At 35.5% G+C, this 19,210-nt stretch overlaps 1 protein-coding gene across 2 annotated transcripts in view; it reads left to right on the top strand.

Moving 5' to 3' along the window:
* The window catches only part of WASHC3 (WASH complex subunit 3), a 46,824-nt gene extending 28,239 nt beyond the window's left edge, over positions 1-18,585 (top strand). For both annotated transcript variants that reach the window (XM_015068793.3, XM_015068792.3), the window contains exons 6-7: positions 3,761-3,825; positions 18,336-18,585. In XM_015068793.3, coding sequence (XP_014924279.1) covers positions 3,761-3,825; positions 18,336-18,420 — 150 coding nt within the window. In that variant the 3' untranslated portion in view covers positions 18,421-18,585. The remainder of the gene's footprint in view (positions 1-3,760; positions 3,826-18,335) is intronic.
* Positions 18,586-19,210: the final 625 nt, after the last annotated feature.

Below are 19,210 nucleotides of genomic sequence, written 5' to 3'. Positions count from 1 at the left end.
TTGAAGACTTTTCATATTAAATTTATAATCCATTTGATTCTCACATTTGTACATATACTTGCCTAGATTTAAATGCAGATTTTATCAGGTGAAATGTAAAATATAATCAGCATTGTTGGGGAGGGACCTATCTACACAAGTATATATTTGTTCTTAAAAATATATGTTTGAGAAAACTTATGTAAGATAGATTATTTAAACATCGTGTATATTTCTAAGTCTTTGTGTTTTTCATTTTAATCAAAACTTCTATCCCATCTTTAAGACTCACCTCAGCAAATCCTTTGCTTGTCCTCAACTCAGTCTGCCTTTCCTTGGGTCTAACATTACCCATTCTAGAAACCTCTGTATCAATTGCATGATTGTACTGTGATTACCTAACACATACATCTATTAGACTACTCCCTGAGGGCAGGGACTGATTATGTCTTTTCTCAGCATAAAGCACTCTGCTGCCATAGTGTTATTAAACATTGAAGGTATGGGATTGTGATATCAGAATTCTACCACTAACCCTAGAAATTTACTCTTTTGAGACTAGAAAACAAAAGGGACAACTGCAAAAGAAAGCAGGGGAATCTTAATTGGGTTGGTGCCAGAAACTTCAGGGTAGAGCTCTGAGAAATTGGACTGGACTATCAGTGCTCCTAAAGGGCCTCTTCTATATCTTGGGTTCAAAATTGAATGTCACACAACTGGCTAGTGACATGGAAGGCCTGAAGGGAAGAGTATGCAGCACCAGTGGAGAAGTGATTGAGCTTTTTCCCCATGTGGTCCCTGACTCAGCTTACCCCTTTGCCACATGGGATGAAGAGATAAGACAGAGAGGGTCCCAGCCATGTGTACAACCTTTTAAAGCACAGTGATTCTACTTTTGAAAGTGATATAATCAAGGTCCTCAAATTTAACACATCATATTAACATTTCCTCATCTTTTGGAATGATGTGAAGAGCAGGAATTGACAAAGAGACTTGATTGCATCTTCTTCCCTTAGAGCTTTGTAAGTGAGCTTTCAATAAATGTTTATCATCAAATCATTTACCTTTTCAAGTAAATTTGTATTTATTTCTGACATATCCTTTTCTTAGTTTTGATGTTCTTATCCTGAATTTTAAGATTCATGTGTTCTTAGTATTTTTGTGACTTGTACACTATTAGCATTATCATTACTTAGTGTTTGTATTGGTGAGGCAAGATATATAAATAGACCCAGGAGAGTTCTTTGAATTATTTGACCTTTGTGCATAATGTATCCAAATGGAGTTGGACCATTAGGAAAAGAACATTAACATAACTATACTTCAGAGTAGAAAGCTCTCAGGGTCATCTGTGTGGCTCAGTCAGTTAAGCGTCCGACTTCAGCTCGGGTCATGATCCTGTCGTCTGGGAGTTCAAGCCCCGCATGGGGCTCTCTGCTGGCAGCTCAGAGTCTGGAGCCTGCTTTGGATTCTGTGTCTCCCTCTCTGCCCCTTCCATGCTGTCACTCTGTCTCTCTCAAAAATAAATACACATTAAAAAAAAAAAAAGAAAGCTCTGAAGTCTTTATTTGAAAAGACATTTACTCACCTTGTTAAGTATGTATTGTACCATCCCAGCCAAAGTTTTAATCATTTGAGTTATCACCTTTTTTTTGGTGATATAAGAAAGTGAGAATATGTTATCTGACGTGTGTACAGCAGAATTAGTAACAGATAAGTGCAAATGATTTAATTTGGGGATGTGCTATTGATAGCACTGATTCCATGAAGTCAGTTAAAATGTGTACCTTGTAGGGGCACCTTGGTGGCTCAGTCAGTTAAGTTTCTGACTTTGGCTCAGGTCATAATTTCACACTTTGTGGGTTCAAGCCCTGCATCAGGCTCTGTGCTGACAGCTCAGAGAGCCTGGAGCCTGTTTCGAGTTCGGTGTCTTCCTCTCTTTCTGCCCCTCCCCTGCTCATGCTCTGTTTCTCTCTCTCTCTCTCAAAAATAAACATGAAAAAATTTTTTCAAGGGCTACATACATACTAATATAAAGGCAAAAGAAGAGCAATTTTAAATAATGAGCCATATAAAAGGTCTTGTTTTGGGGGTATGTGAAGACCTATAAAGGAGGCTTTTTTTTTTTAGCTTCTGTTTACTTTTTTTCTAGTTTTATTGAGAAATAATCGACATACATCACTGTATAAGTTGTAAGTTTAAGGCATACAGCCTGTATAAGTTTAAGGCATACAGCCTGATGGTTTGATTTACATATATTGTGAAATAATTACCACAGTAGGTTTAGTTAACATCCATCATCTCACATAGATACAGTGAAAAGAAAAAAATTTCTCCTTGTGATGAGAATTCTTAGGATCTACTCTCCTAACAAGTTTCCTGTATATCACATAGCAGGGTTAGCTGTAGTCATAATGTTTTACATTACATTTCTAGCACTTCTTTATCTTATAACAGGAAGTTTGTACCTTTTGACCACTTTCCTCCAATTCCCCTTCCTTCTTCCCAACCCCCACCTCTGGTAATCACAAATCTGATCTTTTTTTTCTGAGTTTGGTGGTTTTGCTTTGTTTTTAGATTCTACATAGAATGAGATCATACAGTATTTGTCTTTATGTGTCTGACATATTTCACCTAGCATAATACCTTCAGGGTCCATCCATGTTGTCATAAATGGTAGTATTTTATCATTTTTTTGTAGTTGAATAAAATTCCATTGTGTGTGTATATACCACAACTTCTTTCTCCATTCATCCATTGATGGATACTTAGCTTGTTTCCATGTCTTGACTATCATAAACAATACTAGTAGGAAAATAGGGCTACAGGATATATTTCTGAGTTAGTGTATTCATTTCCTTTGGATATATTCTGAGGACTGGAATTGCTAGATCATATGGTAGTTCTATTTTTAATTTTTTAAGGAATCTTCATACTGTTTTCTACAGTGGCTGTGCCAATTTACAGTCCCACCAACAGTGCACAAAATTTCCCTTGTTCATTCACGTGCATACCAGCATCTCTTATCTCTTATCTTTTAATGACGGTCATTCTAACAGGCATAGAGGTAATATCTCATTATGATTTTTAATTAGCATTTCTCTAGTAACTAGGGATATTGAGCATCTTTTCGTGTACCTGTTGGTGATTCATATATCTTCTTTGGAAAATGCCTATTCAGGTCCTTTGCCCATTTTTAAATTGTATTATTTGTGTTTTTTGCTATTGAGTTGTATGAGTTCTTTATGTATTTTGGATATTAACCCCTTAGCAGACATATGGTTTATAAATACCTAAATATTTCTGTAGGTATTTTATGTTCACTTTTTTAATGGTTTCTTTTGCTGAACAGAATCTTTTTAGTTTGAGATAGTGTCACTTATTTACAAATGTTGTAGCTCATGCTTTAGGTGTGATTTCCACAAAAATCACTATGAAGACCCATGTCAAGGAACTTTTTTCCTATATTTGCTTCTAAGAGTTTGATGGTTTCAAGTTTTACCCATAAGTCTTTAATCCATTTTGAGTTAATTTTTGTGAGTAGTGTAAAATAAAGATCAGGTTTTATTCTTTTACATGTGACTGTCCAATTTTCCCAGCACCATTAATTGAAGAGACTGTCTTTTCTCCATTGAGTATGCTTTGCTCCCTCATCAAATATTAGTTCATCATCTGTATTTGGGTTTATTTCTGGGCTTTCAGTTCTGCTTCATTGGTCTATTTATCTGTTTTTATGAAAGAGGCATTTTTAATAATTGATTGTCTTGTGTCCTTTGATTAGGGTGTTCCAGTGATGGCAATAAGAAACAAAATGATATCGGAAGGACTAGACCCAGATCTTCTTGAGTAAGTAATTTTTCTAATATAATGTTACACTAATATGTTGAATTTATCATTTATAATAAAAATATTCCAAGCTCTATTTTTTCCACTAAACAGTGTTTTATTGTTGAAGAAACCATCTTCATAAAGAGTGTCTTTCCCAATATTACAAAATTGAAAAATCTACCCTATGCTACTAAAACCAGCCTTTGCATATTTAAGGAGCAGTTTCAATAGATTATTGATGAATATATATATATATATATATATATATATATATATATATATCTCCAAAAGAGATGGAATTTGATGACAGTTTTGCTGCATGCAGTAATGTCTATATGAAGCAGGGTTTTTTGTTTTTTTCTTTCATGCTACCTTTTCTTTTTTATTCTATTTTATTCTTCTTTTTTTTTCTTTCTTTTCTTAATTATCTACCAGATTTTTTAAGACCTTAGTATATAACAAGTTTACTCTACCATGATCTAAGTTGAGCCAGATTGAGGAATAAAGTAAAGCCACTCTAGGTCCACATTAATAATTATTATGAAACTAGATATCTGTTTGTGTGAATTTTATAAAAAAAATTTTTGAGAAATGCTGACAAATTGTGGCTCAGAAATTTGACAATAATTTATTCCATCCAAGCAAACCTGGCTACATGGCTCATTCTGGATAAAATATATCTTAATGGATTATTCAGAGCTAGTCTGTTTTTCAAGCATCTAGATACTTGTAAAGAGTCCAGTTTGGGGTTTTAGTTCACTCCGATGTATTTGGTTATGTTATCCAGACATTCATATTATATTAGCAGTATACTTTGAAATTTTTCTTGGCTCTCAGCCCTTCAAGAAAATGTGTGCATTTTGGAGGTGAAACACCATAAAACAGTCTTTTTCTCCTATCTTATCTTTTAAAAATAATATTTAAGAATTTTTTTCAAGTCTGTAAGAATAGATTTCCGACATGTATCTACATTTAGTATATATCCAAGTAACAAACAGTTCAAGTACAATGGCATATATTGGTAATTTGAACTAAAGCATCTCCAGGATATTTGGCAGTTGTTCTGGAAATTGTTTCTGACACACACTTTAAAAGCAGATGGATTGTGGCATATATTTTAATGTGAATAGAACATATGGGTCCAATCCATTTTGGTATTCTTTGGAATATATGTTATAAATATATTTAACATTGACCATGACCTCTTTTTTGCTTCTGGAAATACACAGTAGATCTTCTATAATAACAGAGAGCTAAAATGACCTTTAAAATGATGATTTTTCTCTCTAGAGAAAATGTACTGGAAAACTAACAGTCCAATAAGTATCAGCATATGTTGGATATCCAATTTCTTTACCCCCTACTGGCTTCATTTCATCCTCTGCCCAGCCTAAACCTACTTCATAATCCTTTACTTCAATCAGCTCCCACACCAGGAACTTGAAAGTCATCCTTGATTTTACCCTCTTCCCTATCCCTGATTATGTCAGTCACTATGATTTTTTTCATTTTTAATCTCTCACAGCTGACCACATCCCTCATCATTCCTTACCTGAATTATTATAATTGCTTCTGATTGGTTTCCTTATTCTCTTTCAGTCTGCCACAAAAGCCTTAGTGGATCTGTTCATACTTTGTTCTTGTTTCAAAACTTTCTGTGACTCTCAACTGCCTTCAACACAGAGTTTAACAACTTAGAATTGCATTTAGAGATGCTTTTATCATCAAGACCCAGACTCTTTTGCTTCGTTTCTTGCCACTCTTCCATACATTCCTATCTCCTGCAGCTGTAGCAGACTATTTGCACTTCTCTGAATTCCCCTGTTCCCTTTTGGTATCTTCAATTTTTTTTTACCTCTCCTTGGACCTCTCTGGCCTGGCTAATTTCATATTAATTAAGACTCCATTTAGGTATCACTATGGGAGGAAGTCCATGGATGACTACCAAGGGGAGAATGCCCAGCACCCCAATACTTCCTTGACGTATCTCATTTAGAAGTTTGAAGGCCCGTCATTGTCCGTAAATGTTGAGAAACATTCAGTTGCAAGGTGGTGCCAAGTTTTGGGGTAGAATTCCAGTAACAGTTAACATTGTCTTACAGAAAAGTTGCTCCTCAACCACAGCCTGGAGCCTGAATTCTGATCCATTACCTCATACGTACATGCCATCAGTCACAAGGGTTGAAGAGGGGGTGACTCACTATAACCTATCACTGCTACTACTAGAAAACCTCAGCATTTATCATTTATCTAGATATGATAAGTGAAATCAACCATCTTGTTAAAGAGGAATCCTGGCACTTTGAGAATGATGTTTATAGAAAATTAGGGAGTCTGACTTTAGGAGAAAAGTTGGAGATGCTGAAGGAGAGAAAATGTGCCATCTGAGGGAAGAGTATACTTTTATTGAGAATCTTAGTACAAATTAAGCCTCAGCCAAGAACTTTCAGTAAAGATTGTTTTGTTTTTCCTTTAAAGTGTAAGCATACACTTTTTTAAAATTAGCCTTAAGTAGTAAGACAGACTCCTACAATGGTTAGAATAGTCTAGATCTGTCTGCACTGAGCAAAGAGCAAAGCTGAAGTTGATACAGAAATAAATACTGATCAAAAATACATTATGATTTCATTGACCTGTGTGGATAAAAATTTGGAAGCTAAGAGTATATAATTTTAAAATAAAACAGTTTATATAAGGAGAAATAAGACCTGGCTATTTTCCTAGAAAAATGACTGTCATTGAATTTTAGAAAGTTTATGAAACTGAAGAAAATGCCTGATAGTTACCAAATAAAATTTGTTTGATACTTTGTTTTATTTTTTTTTAATGTTTTATTTATTTTTGAGACAGAGAGACAGTGTGTGAGCAGGGGAGGGGCAGAGAGGGAGACACAGAATCTGAAGCAGGCTCCAGGCTCTGAGCTGTCAGCACAGAGCCCGATGCGGGGCTCAAACTCACAAACCACCCGATCATGACCTGAGCCGAAGTCGGACACTCAACCGACTGAGCCACCTAGGCGCCCCTGTTTGCTACTTCTAAATGATAAATTATTTTTGAAATTCCCAAGATTTTGAAAATAACAATAGTGCTTATATAGCCAAGAACTATTCCTGTTTAGCTTGAAAAAATTAGTTTCCAATGACACTGAAATAAAGATATGTAAAAGAGTACCTTTGTCACCATCATACTCTAAAGAATTTAAGGGAAGAGGCGCCTGGTGGTTCAGGAAATTAAGTGCCTGACTCTTAATTTTGGCTCATTTCATCATCTCACATTTCCATGGGATCGAGCCCCACATTGGGCTCAGCACTCATAGCACAGACCCTGCTTGGGATTCTCCCTCTCTCTCTGCCCCTCTCCCACTTGTGCTTTCTCTCTCTCAAAATAAATAAACATAAAAAAAAATAGTTCAGGGGCGCCTGGGTGGCTCAGTCGGTTAAGCGTCCGACTTCAGCTCAGGTCATGATCTCACAGTTCATGGGTTCAAGCCCCACATTGGGCTCTGTGCTGACAGCGCAGAACCTGGAGCCTGCTTAAGATTCTGTGTGTGTGTGTCTCTCTCTGCCCCTCCCCCACTTGCACTCTCTCTGTCTCTCAAAAATAAATAAATGTTAAAAAAATTTAAAAAAAAAAGTAGTTCAGGGGCACCTGGGTGGCTCAGTCGTTTAAGTGTCTAACTTCGGCTCAGGTCATAATCTCACAGGTCCTGTGTTTGAGCCCCGCGTGGGGCTCTGTGCTAACAGCTCGAAGCCTGGAGCATACCTCAGATTCTGTGTGTCCCTCTGCCCCTCCGTGGCTCATGCTCTGTCTCTCTCTCAAAAATAAGTAAACATTTAAAAAAATAGTTTAAGGAGAGAGAAAATGGAAATCTTTTAAGATTAATCTATTCTAGCTTTGCATTCAGAACGATAGAACAGGTATATTCTTTGAATCAATGCAAATTTTCTTATCAGGAAAAAAAAAAAGTATTTTCTCCCTTATCCTGTTCTTTTGTATACTTTTATGTCCTAGAACTATGGTCACTATTATTACCTAGTAATTACTACTTTTACTGTTCTAGGATACATAGACTAGCCTCTGGACCTGCCCAGCAGGAGATGAAATTCATGATGGTTATGGCTCATCCTAAGGCAGACTCTAGAAATGGTCTGCATATTCAGATTCTGCCCTGCCACTGTCTAGCAATATGACCCTGGACTATTTAATTGCTCTGTGCATAAATTTACTCATCAGTAAAATGGTAAATAGGACTTCACCCTTCACAGAGTTGTTCAGACTTAGAGAATGATGTAAGCACTTAGCACAGCTCTGGACAAGCAGCAAATGGCCAGTAAATGTTAGTTGTGATTTATGAATGTTTTAATGAGGGAATAGGTATCAATGGATTTTCCAGGCTTTTGGATCGCAACTTATTTATAATCCTCTAGTCGCCTGTATACCATTGTGTTTTCAACAAAGACATACTTAACATACACAGAGTAGTCATCCTTTTGGTTTATACAGTTTTCATTTTCTCAAACTGAAAAATGTGTATTTTAAACTTTGCAGTAAAGAACAGACTTCTGAAATTGAAATTCAGCTGGTCACACTCTTAATATTAGTGGGGGGGGGGGGGTACAGTTTGTAGCATTTTTTGAGGTAAAATTGGTACATAACATTTTATAAGTTTCAGGTGTATGACATTGTAATTTGACATCTGTATACACTGTATACACTACAAAGTGGTCACCACTAAAAGTCATTACCATCATCCATCACCATCCCTCACTCCACTCACTCATTTTGCCCACCCTCATCCTGCTCCCTTTCTGGTAACCACCAATCTGTTTTCTGTACCTATGAGCTTAAATTTGTATTATTTTGTTAATTCATTTGTTTGCTTTTTTTTTTAGATTCTACATGTGAGTAAAATCATTTGATATTTGTCTTCCTCCATCTGACTTATTTCACTTAGCGTAATACCTTCGTGGTCCATCCATGTTGTTGTAAATGGCAAGATTTCATCCTTTTTTATGGCTGAGTTGTATTCATTGTGTGTATACATACACATATACATACATACCTATACATATAAATATATATATTACAACTTATTTAGCCATTCATCCAATGATGGACATTTGAGTTGTTTCCATTTCTTGGTTATTGTAAGTAATGCTGAATGAACATAGGGGTGCAAATATCTTTGCAAATCAGCATTTTTGTATTCTTTGGATAAATACCCAGAAGTCAAATAGCTGAATCATATACTTGTATTCTTAATTTTTTGAGGAATGTCCATACCGTTTTCCACAGTGGCTGTGCCAGTTTACATTCCTACCAATAGTTTGTGAGGCTTACCTTTTCTCCAGATCCTAAGCAACACTTGTTATTTCTTGTCTTCTCGATAATACCCATTCTACCCAGTGGGAGATGATATCTCATTGTGGTTTTGATTTGCATTTCTCTAATAATTAGTGATGTTGAAGATGTTTTCATGTGCCTGTTGGTCATTTGTATGTCTTCTTTGAGAAAATGTCTATTCAGATCCTCTGCCCAGTTTTTAATCAGGTTGTTATTTTGTTGTTGAGTTTTATAAGTCCTTCATATATTTTAGATATTAATCCTCTGTCAGATATATGATTTGCAAAAATCTCCCATTCAATAGGTTGCCTTTTCATTTTGATGATGGTTTCTTTTGCTGTGCAGGGGCATTTTAGTTTGATGTAATCCCATTTGTTTGTTTTTGCTTTTGTTTCCTTTGTTTTTGAACTCAGAGCCACAAAAATATTACTAAGACCAATGTCAAGGAGCTTATTGTATGTTTCCTTCTAGCAATTTTATGGTCTCATGTCTGACATCGTAGTCTTTAATTGACTTTGAGTTAATTTTTATGTGTGATATAGTGATCTAGTTTCATTCTTTTGCATGTGGTTGTCCAGTTTTTTCAACATCATTTATTTAAGAGACTGCCTTTTCTCCTTTATATATTCTTGACTCCTTTCTCATAAACTGATTATCCATATATGTGTGGGTTTAATTCTGGGGTGTCAATTCTGTTCCTTTGATCTGTGTGTCTGTTTTTATGCTAATAGCATACTGTTTTGATTACTATGGCTCTGTACTGTAGTTTGAAATTGAGGCATGATACCTTCAGCTTTGTTCTTTCTCAAGATTGCTTTGGATTTTAGGGCTTGTTTCCATACAAATTTTAGAATTATTTTTTCCAAAAGGCCATTGGAATTTCAATAGGAATTGAATAGAATCTGTAGATTGCTTTGGATAGCATGGACATTTTAACAATATTAATTTTTCCAATCCATGAGCATGGGATATCTTTCCATTTATTTGTGTCTTCTTCAATTTCTTTCATCCGTGTCTTTCTTATAGTTTTCAGTATACAGGTCTTTCAATTCAAAGTTCTATTTAGGCATTTTATTCTTTTTCATGAAATTGGTTTTTTTTTTTATGTTTTATTTATTTTTGAGAGAGAGAAAGCACAAGCGGGGCAGGGGCAGAGAGAGGGGAACAGAGGATCCAAAGCAGACTTTGTGCTGACAGCAGGGAGCCCAGTGTGGGGCTTCAGTTTGCAAACTGTGAGATCCTGACCTGAGTCGTAGTCAGACGCTCAACCAACTGAGCCATCCAGGTGCCCCAATCTTTTTGGTGAAACTGTAAATGGGATTGTTTTCTTAATTTCTGTTTCTGATAATTTGTTAATAGACTATAGAAACACCAAAATTTCCATATGTTGATTTTGTACTGTGCTACTTTACTGAATTTGTTTATTAGTTCTAATAGTTTTTTGGTGCTATTGTTTGAGTTTTCTATGTATAGTATCATGTCATCCGCAAATAGTGACAAATTTACTTTCTTTCCAATTTGATGCATTTTATTTCCTTTTCTGGTCTAATTGTTATGGCTAGGATTTCCAATATTATGTTGAATAAAAGTGGGGATAGGGGCATCCTGGTCTTATTCCTAATTTTAGAGGAAAAAGCTTTCAGTTTTTTACTATTGACTGGTGTTAGCTGTGGGTTTGTTATATGTGGCCTTCATTATGTTGACATGTGTTCCCTCTATATCTACTTTGTTTAGAGATTTTATCATAAGTGGTTATTGAATTTTGTCACATGCTTTTTCTGCATTTGTTGAGATGATAATATGATTTTTTTCCTTCATTTTATTAATGTGGCATATAGCACTGATTTATATGTGGATTTTGAACCTTTCTTGCATCCCTGGAATAAATCCCATTTGATCATGCTATATGATCCTTGTAATGTATTATTGAATTCAATTTGCTAATATTTTGTTGAGGATATTTGCATCTATGTTCATCAGGGGATGTTAGCCTGTAATGTGTGTGTGTGTGTGTGTGTGTGCGCACACGCGCACACGTGTGTGCGCTGTCTTTGTCTGGTTTTGGTATTAGAGTAATGCCAGCCTCCTAAAATAAGTTTGGAGGCATTCACTCCTTTTTGATCTTTTGAAAGAGTTTGAAAAGGGTAGGTATTAAATCTTTGAATGCTTGGTAGAATTCACTACATGTGAAGCTGTCTAGTCCTGGACTTTTGTTGAATCGATCTTCTTATTGGTAATCGGTCTATTCAGATTTTCTTTTTCTTTAGTCTTGGAAAATTGTGTATTTCTAGGAATTTACTCATTTCTTCTAGGTTGTCCAGTTTTTTTGGTGTGTAGTCATTCTTAGTAATCTCTTCTGATCCTTTGTATTTTTGTGATGTCAGTTGTAATTTCTCTTTCCTTTCTGATTTTATTAGAGGCTCCTTTTATTCTTTGTTGGTCTAGATAAAGTCTTGTCAATTTTGTTTATCTTTTCAGAGAACCAGCTCTTAATTTCATTGATCTTTTCTATTGTTTTTTTTATTCTGTTATTTCCACTCTGATCTTTAATATTTCCTTCCTTTTACTGACTTTGAGCTTTATTTTTCCTTCTTTTTCTAGCTCTGTCAGGTGTAAAGTTAGATGGTTTGAGATTTGGGGTTTTTTTCTTGTGGTAGGCCTGTATTGCTGTGATCTTTCTTCTTAGAACTACTTTTGCTGCATCTTGTAGATTTTGGTATATCATATTTCTGTTTTCATTTGTCTCTGGGTATTTTTTTTAATTTCTTCTTTGAGTTTTTTAAAGTTTAGTAATTTGAGAGAGAGAAAGAGAGAGAGTGAGCACAAACAGGGGAGCAGCGGGGAGAGAGAATCCCAAGCTGGCTCTGCACTGTCAGTGGAGAGCTTGATGTGGGACATGAACCCACAAACTGCAAGATCATGACTGAGCTGAAATCAAACACTTAACCAACTGAGCCACCCAGACGCCCCTCTTCTCTCATTTTTTTGATGACCCAGTGGTTGTTCAGTAGCATGTTCTTAGTTTTTCCATTAATTCTTATAATGGATTCTACTTTCATACCATTGTGAGTGGGAATGTTTGATAAAATTTCAGTCTTCTTGAATTTATTGAGATTTGTTTTGTGGCCTAACACATGATCTATCCATGTAGAGTTGAGAAACATGGATATTCTGTTGCTTTTGGATGGAGGGTTCTATATATTTTAAGTCCATCTGGTCTAATGTGTCATATAAGGCTGATACTTCCTTATAAATTTTGTTTGGATGATCTATCCATTGATGTAAGTGGGTGTAACATATTGATTTGGCTAATGAAAACATCCAGTGAGTCAAGTTATTGTGCAGGCTTTGAACCAAACAAGCTCATTGACATTTGTTCTGGAGATATTTATTCAAAAGACATTTATACCTCCTCCCAGACTGTGGAATGACCAAAGTTATGGTTGCCAGAAGTAAAAGTAATCACCTCAGCCTCACTTTGACAAGAGGGGATTTATTTGTGTTAACCAAAAGGGTACTGGAAAGCAAGAAAACTTTCTGTTAATTATACTGAAAGGATGTCCAGCCCTCTACAGGAATTCCTTATCTGCCAGTAATCTTTGTCTATGTCCTGCTACACACAACAACATAATGGATTAAAGTTTGGGCTTTGGCTGGTTGAGGGTGGGATAGACCTCAATTCCCCATCTGAACAATTCCAAAAAATAGTTTTACTGCTTCCATTTTTAATTCTTGCTGAGCTGGAATCCCATTCAATGTAATTATCGTTTCTCAACCACTCGCTGGCAAACTGGATAGAAAGTACAAGACAGGAAAAAACAACGTCAAAATATTGTTATTGGTCTAGTGTTGGAGACCTTGATCACGAGAGTCAGAGAAATAATAGAAATATTAAAGAGATGTTATTAAAAAGAAGTTGTGGCCTGCCAATGACTAGTAAGCAAAAGATAAAGGAGCAGCTGGGAATTAAAGGGCCCCAAGATAAATGGCAAAAGCCAGTTCTTATAGGAGGGCTGACTTTCTTTTTCTTTATAGTATTGGGCATTACATTGTTTCCCTGACTGCAGGAATCTATGTACCACAACAAAGGACAGGATATACCTGGGTTGATGGGCATTCAGAAGAAAAAGACCAAAGGGTGTGTAGTTTGAGTAAATGTAATGCTGAAATAAGTCTCACTAGCTACTATAATAAGTCTCACTAGCTACTATAATATCAGAGTCTAGATTGTCATTTTTATAACCACCCCAAAGGTCTTTATATGGTCAGTACAATCTTGGTTCAGGAATTTAGTGTTTTACTTTTTCCTGAAGACCACCTATTGCCATTGCCTAGAGCTATGACAGAACAGTCTTGAGTGACAACAGTATCATGTGACATTATAGCTCTAAGTGTGCTATAGTTGATATTGAAAAGTGATTTGGATGATAACTACTGTACTCTCTCCCCATAACCTCCTACTCAGTAATATTTTTACTAACAATGTTTTTGTCACTTAATCTGCTTTAAGTTCAATGGTCTTAGGTTTAAAGAAAATAAAAAATATTTTTAAACTATTTATCTACACTAAAAAATGTTTTTCCAAAGTATGTTTATATGGTTTTTGTGTCCTCAAAGTGGCTGTGGTTTTAAGCACAAGTATAAATATCTCTTTAACAAAAACAAATTAAACCAACAATATTTGTATGTTAGGACTCTTTTCGTGTTCAGAATCACAGAAACCAGCTCAAACTAGTTTAAACAAAAAGAGAAGTTACTGATTCACATAGCAAAGAAGTCCAGGTAGTAGGGCAGGATCTAAGGCCCGTGTCATCAGTGCTTGCTGTCTGGCTGGCAGTGTTCTCTCTTTCCTAGCACCCATTCCACCTTTACTCCTTGGCATAGTCATTCACTTCTCTCCTGCTACAGATGAGCTTACTGCTTGAAGCCAAGGAATTCACAATTATGAAGGCTTTAATATTGCTAGTTTTGCTAACTGAACAAAATAAACTATGGAATATTGTAGCTCATTTCTAGGGAAACATTGTGATTGGCTCTGCGTGGGTCTTGTGCCCTCCCTTGAATCAATCTCTCTTCCCAGGGGAAGATTCTTAATGATTGGCCAAGCCTGGATTATGTGACTAAGACAAGGAAGGGTATAGGGAAAGAGTGGGGGAACAGAGATTGTGATTGACATCCTTATTTGATTCCCATAAGTGAGAAAGGTGAGTAACAAAAAGAACTTGCACACAGCATCTAATATGCTAAAAAGTACTGGTTTGTATGTGTTTAGTTCTTCCTTCTCCTTTCCTTTCTAAATTTTGGCTCATTTTTTGTTGAAGTCAGCCTAGTAACTTTAATAAGTAACTTAAAAATACTTATTTTAGGGGTGCCTGGGTGTCTCGGTTAAGCATCCAACTTCAGCCTGGGTCATGATCTCAGAGTTTGTGAGTTCGAGCCCCACATTGGGCTCTGTGCTGACAGCTCAGAGCCTGGAATCTGCTTCAGATTCTGTGTCTTCCTCTCTCTCTGCCACTCCCCTGCTTGTACTCTGTCTCTCAAAATTGAATAAACATTTTTTAAAAATTTAAATACTTATTTTAAAAGATAGACTAAGTAATGAGTTTAATGCTAAACTCCTATAATTTTTATTTTGTTAAGACTTTTTGGATAATCTTGGTGCCACAAATTATATAAGTATGCTTATTAAAATGCAGCTACCAACCTAGCATTTTTTTTTATCATTGAACCACTATAGATTGAGATTTTTAAAAAACGTGCATGATACATCATGAATGTACTTTTGACTTTATATGTGTCTCTATATTTTGCTGATAAACTTTTTTTTTAGTGATTTACTTGTATATTTAAGATAAACTGTTATAAAGTCCTCATCTAATTTTAGTAGTGAATCATTTGACTTTTTAGAAACTAAACTTTATACCAATACTTTAAGGTAGTAACTTTTTCAAATATATCTTTAAAACTTCTTTGCATGGGGGGTGCCTCAGTGGCTCAGTCAGTTAAAAGTCCATCTTTGGCTCAGGTCATGATCTCATGGTCTGTAAGTTCAAGCTCTGCATGGGACTCTCTGCTGTCAGCACAGAGCCTGGTTTGGATCCTCTGCCTCCTTCTCTCTCTGCCCCTAACCACCTCCCTCTCAAAAATAAATAAACATTAAATAAAAACTTTGCATAAAAGACAACTTAAAAGGTTCATATATACAGGATCAAGCAAGAGCACTTCTGATCATAAGACAAAAAGCCAAATTTTTGTTCCCACTAAGAATATGCTGGAAATGCTGGTATTATTATAAGTTTTATTATTGCTACTAACATTTCTATAAAGCTTTTTAACTTAGATAATGCTTTCATATACATTATTTCATTTGATTCTCATGGTATCTTGAAATTTTTCTCTTTTTTGTACCCAAAGGGAACTAGTATATGCTTTTTCATTTGTCTGCCTAGCAATTCCAAGCCAAAGTAGCATACAATTTATTTTTAAGTGAATGAAGACAAACAATAATAAATATTGACAAACATACTAAGAAAATGGAACCCTTGGAATCCCACCAACCCCACTGGTGGGAGTAAGATGATATAGCTGCTATGGAAAACAGTATTGCAGTTCTTCAAGAAATTAAGCATAGAATTGCCATATGGTTGAGCAAATCCACTTCTAGATATATACCCAAAAGAAGTGAAAGAAGGGACTGAAACATGTATTTGTATACCATGTTCATAGTAGCATTATTCACAGTAGCCCGAAGTTGGAAACAATCCAAATGCCCATCCACAGGTGAATGGATAAACAAAATGTAATATGTGCGTACAAAGGAGTATTATTCATCCTAAAAAAGGAAGGAAATTCTCATACCTATTACTCCTACCATATGCTCTAATTTCATCAAATTTGAACTGCAATTACTTTATACTCTACGTCCCAAATGATTTATAGTTCCCAAATGCAGCATGCATTCCCATTTTTTTTCTTTATTCAGAACACTCTCATCCTCACTTATTCCCACCTTTTCTGTTTTTGAGAAACTCCTACTTATATCTTAAAACCCTTTACAAATGTCTCCACTTCTCTGGAATCTTCTCTGACCAAACCTCATAGAGTGAATTAACTTTTTACATAAGCATAGTTACTACAACTGTATTTATGTATATCACATTTATAATAATAATTTATATTTCTGTCTCCCTCTAAAATATCCCCCTAAAATATCAGTTTCTTCAGGGAAGGAGCTACTTGTTATTCATTTCTGTATCTCTAGCACCTAACACAGTTCCTGGCAAAATTGTGGGTACGTGATGATGATGATGATGATGATGATGATGATGATGATGATGGCGATGACTATGACGACGACAATGACCACGAAGATAGCATCTATTTAATATACTTACTATGTGCCAGATATTATTTGATATACTTTACATATAATATTTCATTCTAATCATTACAATACTCCAGTCGGTTCGTTGGATCCAAAGTGGTTACCTAGCTTCCCCAAAATTGCTCAAATATGTAGCAAGACTGGGATTTGAATCCAGGCAGTCTGGCTCCAGAATGTGTGTTCTTAACCACTATGCTATACAGCTGTGATGATCACATGTATTAAAAAATGGTTACACACATACATTAATGTTATAATTTCAGCTCCTTTTAGGCTTAAGCTGCTTTTACCCTTAAGTAGCATTTATTTTAGGGGTATCATATACATTGTTTTATTTGTTTGAGTTGCCATAGATATAATTTTTACATTGTATTCAAATTCCCTCTGGTAATTTTTTTCTTTTTTAACAAAGTAAAGGCAGTAAGAAATCACAAATACAGCAAAGACAGATTTACTTGGAAAATGTGCCCAGTATTCATGCCCAGTGGTTCCACAGTCTTGCTTCTATGGAGAGCAATGAAGACTGTGGTCTCATGTTAGTATTTTAGGCAGATGGAGTATCAGTCAAAACCTGGTAAACACCTTACCCAGCTTCCAAGTTTTACTGTATCGAGTACATGTGACTTCCTAATAGGTATAATCTAAAACTGTGCAGCAGAGCAAATGAGTTTCTGTTTTACCCATTGCTGGGGAGCAGTGCCAGCATATCTTTCTGTTTTGTACATGACAGATATGATATTAAAAACTATAAGCCAAAACTCAGCCATAATTTTTAATAACTAAATGTACATGGTAGACTATACATGTTTTAATTTTAGTAACAGTGATTTTATTTATGGCAAAGCAGAGTTTTATTGGTTGGTGTCCTAAATCTTTAATAAGAATCAAAGAGCCTGAGGGAGAAATAAGTCTGGTAGTTCTCAATTATTAAGACAGAGCAGCTATATTATTCTTCCACTCCCTGTTAGTTTCCCCAAAAGTATACTTTACTTGCTTAACTTATTTTCTCAGTGAGAGCGAATAGAGGCTGAATAATAGTATTACCATATTGATTAGATAATTTACTAGCAAACACTATGGAACTTATCTAGTTGAATGTTTGGTTTGTTGTAAAATTTCATTTGGTTTATTATATCTCCCTGCAAAGTTGAGTTTAATCATTCTCATATCTCCTTGTTTTACCTAGGGAGTCTTCAAGACATTATTTTTGCCAACTCATACTTTTTACATTCATTCTATGAAGATAAAATATAAGTGAAAACACTCAACAAACATTAAGAACCTTTTACCAGGCCCTCTTCTCCCCTGCAAAATTTCCATACTGTCTGTGTTTCTTAAAGGCCATTCTTTAACTCTCTTCCATTTGTAAATTTCTTTCTGCAGCTTTCCAGGAACATGAAGATTTTCGTTTTCTTTCCATTTCTAGCTTTCCTTTCTCTGTACCTCTTGTATACTTGGAGACTACGGAGATGTAGCATTGGTCACGCCAGCCTCTCCACATCACATCTCTGTCTGTAGTTGGGTCTCCATGGAATGAGAAGCAGAAAGTACTGAACTAGCAAATTCTGTAAGGACTGGCAAGAGAAAACAGCGCTGTGGCCCATACAGGAATAGCACTAGTAATCCCCAGAGTGCTGGAAAAGCCAAAGAGAAGCATGCTGTGGAGGAGACTGGGAGACGCTCAGTTAAGGACACAGACTTGGTGAACTTATTAACAGCAATATTCTAGGATGAACCTAATTTACAGATAGTAATTGCTTTTTTTCAACTGGAAAAACCAAATTGTTTCCTTCTCTTTCAGGAGGCCAAATGCTCCAGTGCCTGATGGTGAAGGTGAAAAAAATACAGAAGAAAGTTCAGATAGTGAATCTTCTTTTAGTGACTAAGCTTAATTTTCATAACAGTTACACATACATGTGTGGGTATGCATTTACATTCTATAAGAAAGAGAGCCTGAGCTTGAACTCTTAGTCATAAAAACATCAAATGGTCATATATCTACCACCAAACTCCCTCTATGTTAAAAAAAATAATAAAGCATTTAAAATCTGGCAGAATGTCTTATTACCAAAGTACTGAAATGAAGTCAATGTGAGTTTGGTGATCAAAAATAGACTCAATGCAAAAAAGTGAATTTGACTAAGTGAGTAATTCAATTTTTGTGACTATTTTAGCATGAAAAGTATTAAGTGCATTTATATTATAAGAATTGCTAAAGAATTTTCTGGCAGAGACTAATATTGGATTTAAATTTTCAGTGACAACTTGAAGCTGATATGTCATAGAAATTATGAAGTTGAAATTTATTGGCATATAGAGCTTTTCACCACTTGGTCATTAGTTCATATACTATCAAAGTGTCAGATATTCTTAGAATATTATCAGATAGAAATTGAATTGAAGGTAGTTTCAGTATGTTTCACAGTGAGCAGGCATCATGTCATCAACTCTTTTATTGCCTAAACGGAAAAAAATCTTTAATTTAAAATGCTGTCCTTACCTCACCTTGCAAATAATTCTTCATGAATAATTATTTGCGCAGTCTAGAAAATCTCTAAAATACTTACATGGAAAGATATATAAATGCATTTGATTAATGGTACCTGTCTTAGTTTAGCCCACCTGAAAGTAGACCCTGAGGAAAAGACTTGGGGGTAAGTATGGCATTTGTGAGGT

This window comes from Acinonyx jubatus, chromosome B4 (genome assembly GCF_027475565.1).
Source record: "Acinonyx jubatus isolate Ajub_Pintada_27869175 chromosome B4, VMU_Ajub_asm_v1.0, whole genome shotgun sequence".
NCBI classification, from domain to species: Eukaryota; Metazoa; Chordata; class Mammalia; order Carnivora; family Felidae; genus Acinonyx; species Acinonyx jubatus.
This window is presented reverse-complemented; position numbering and strand designations above follow the sequence as displayed.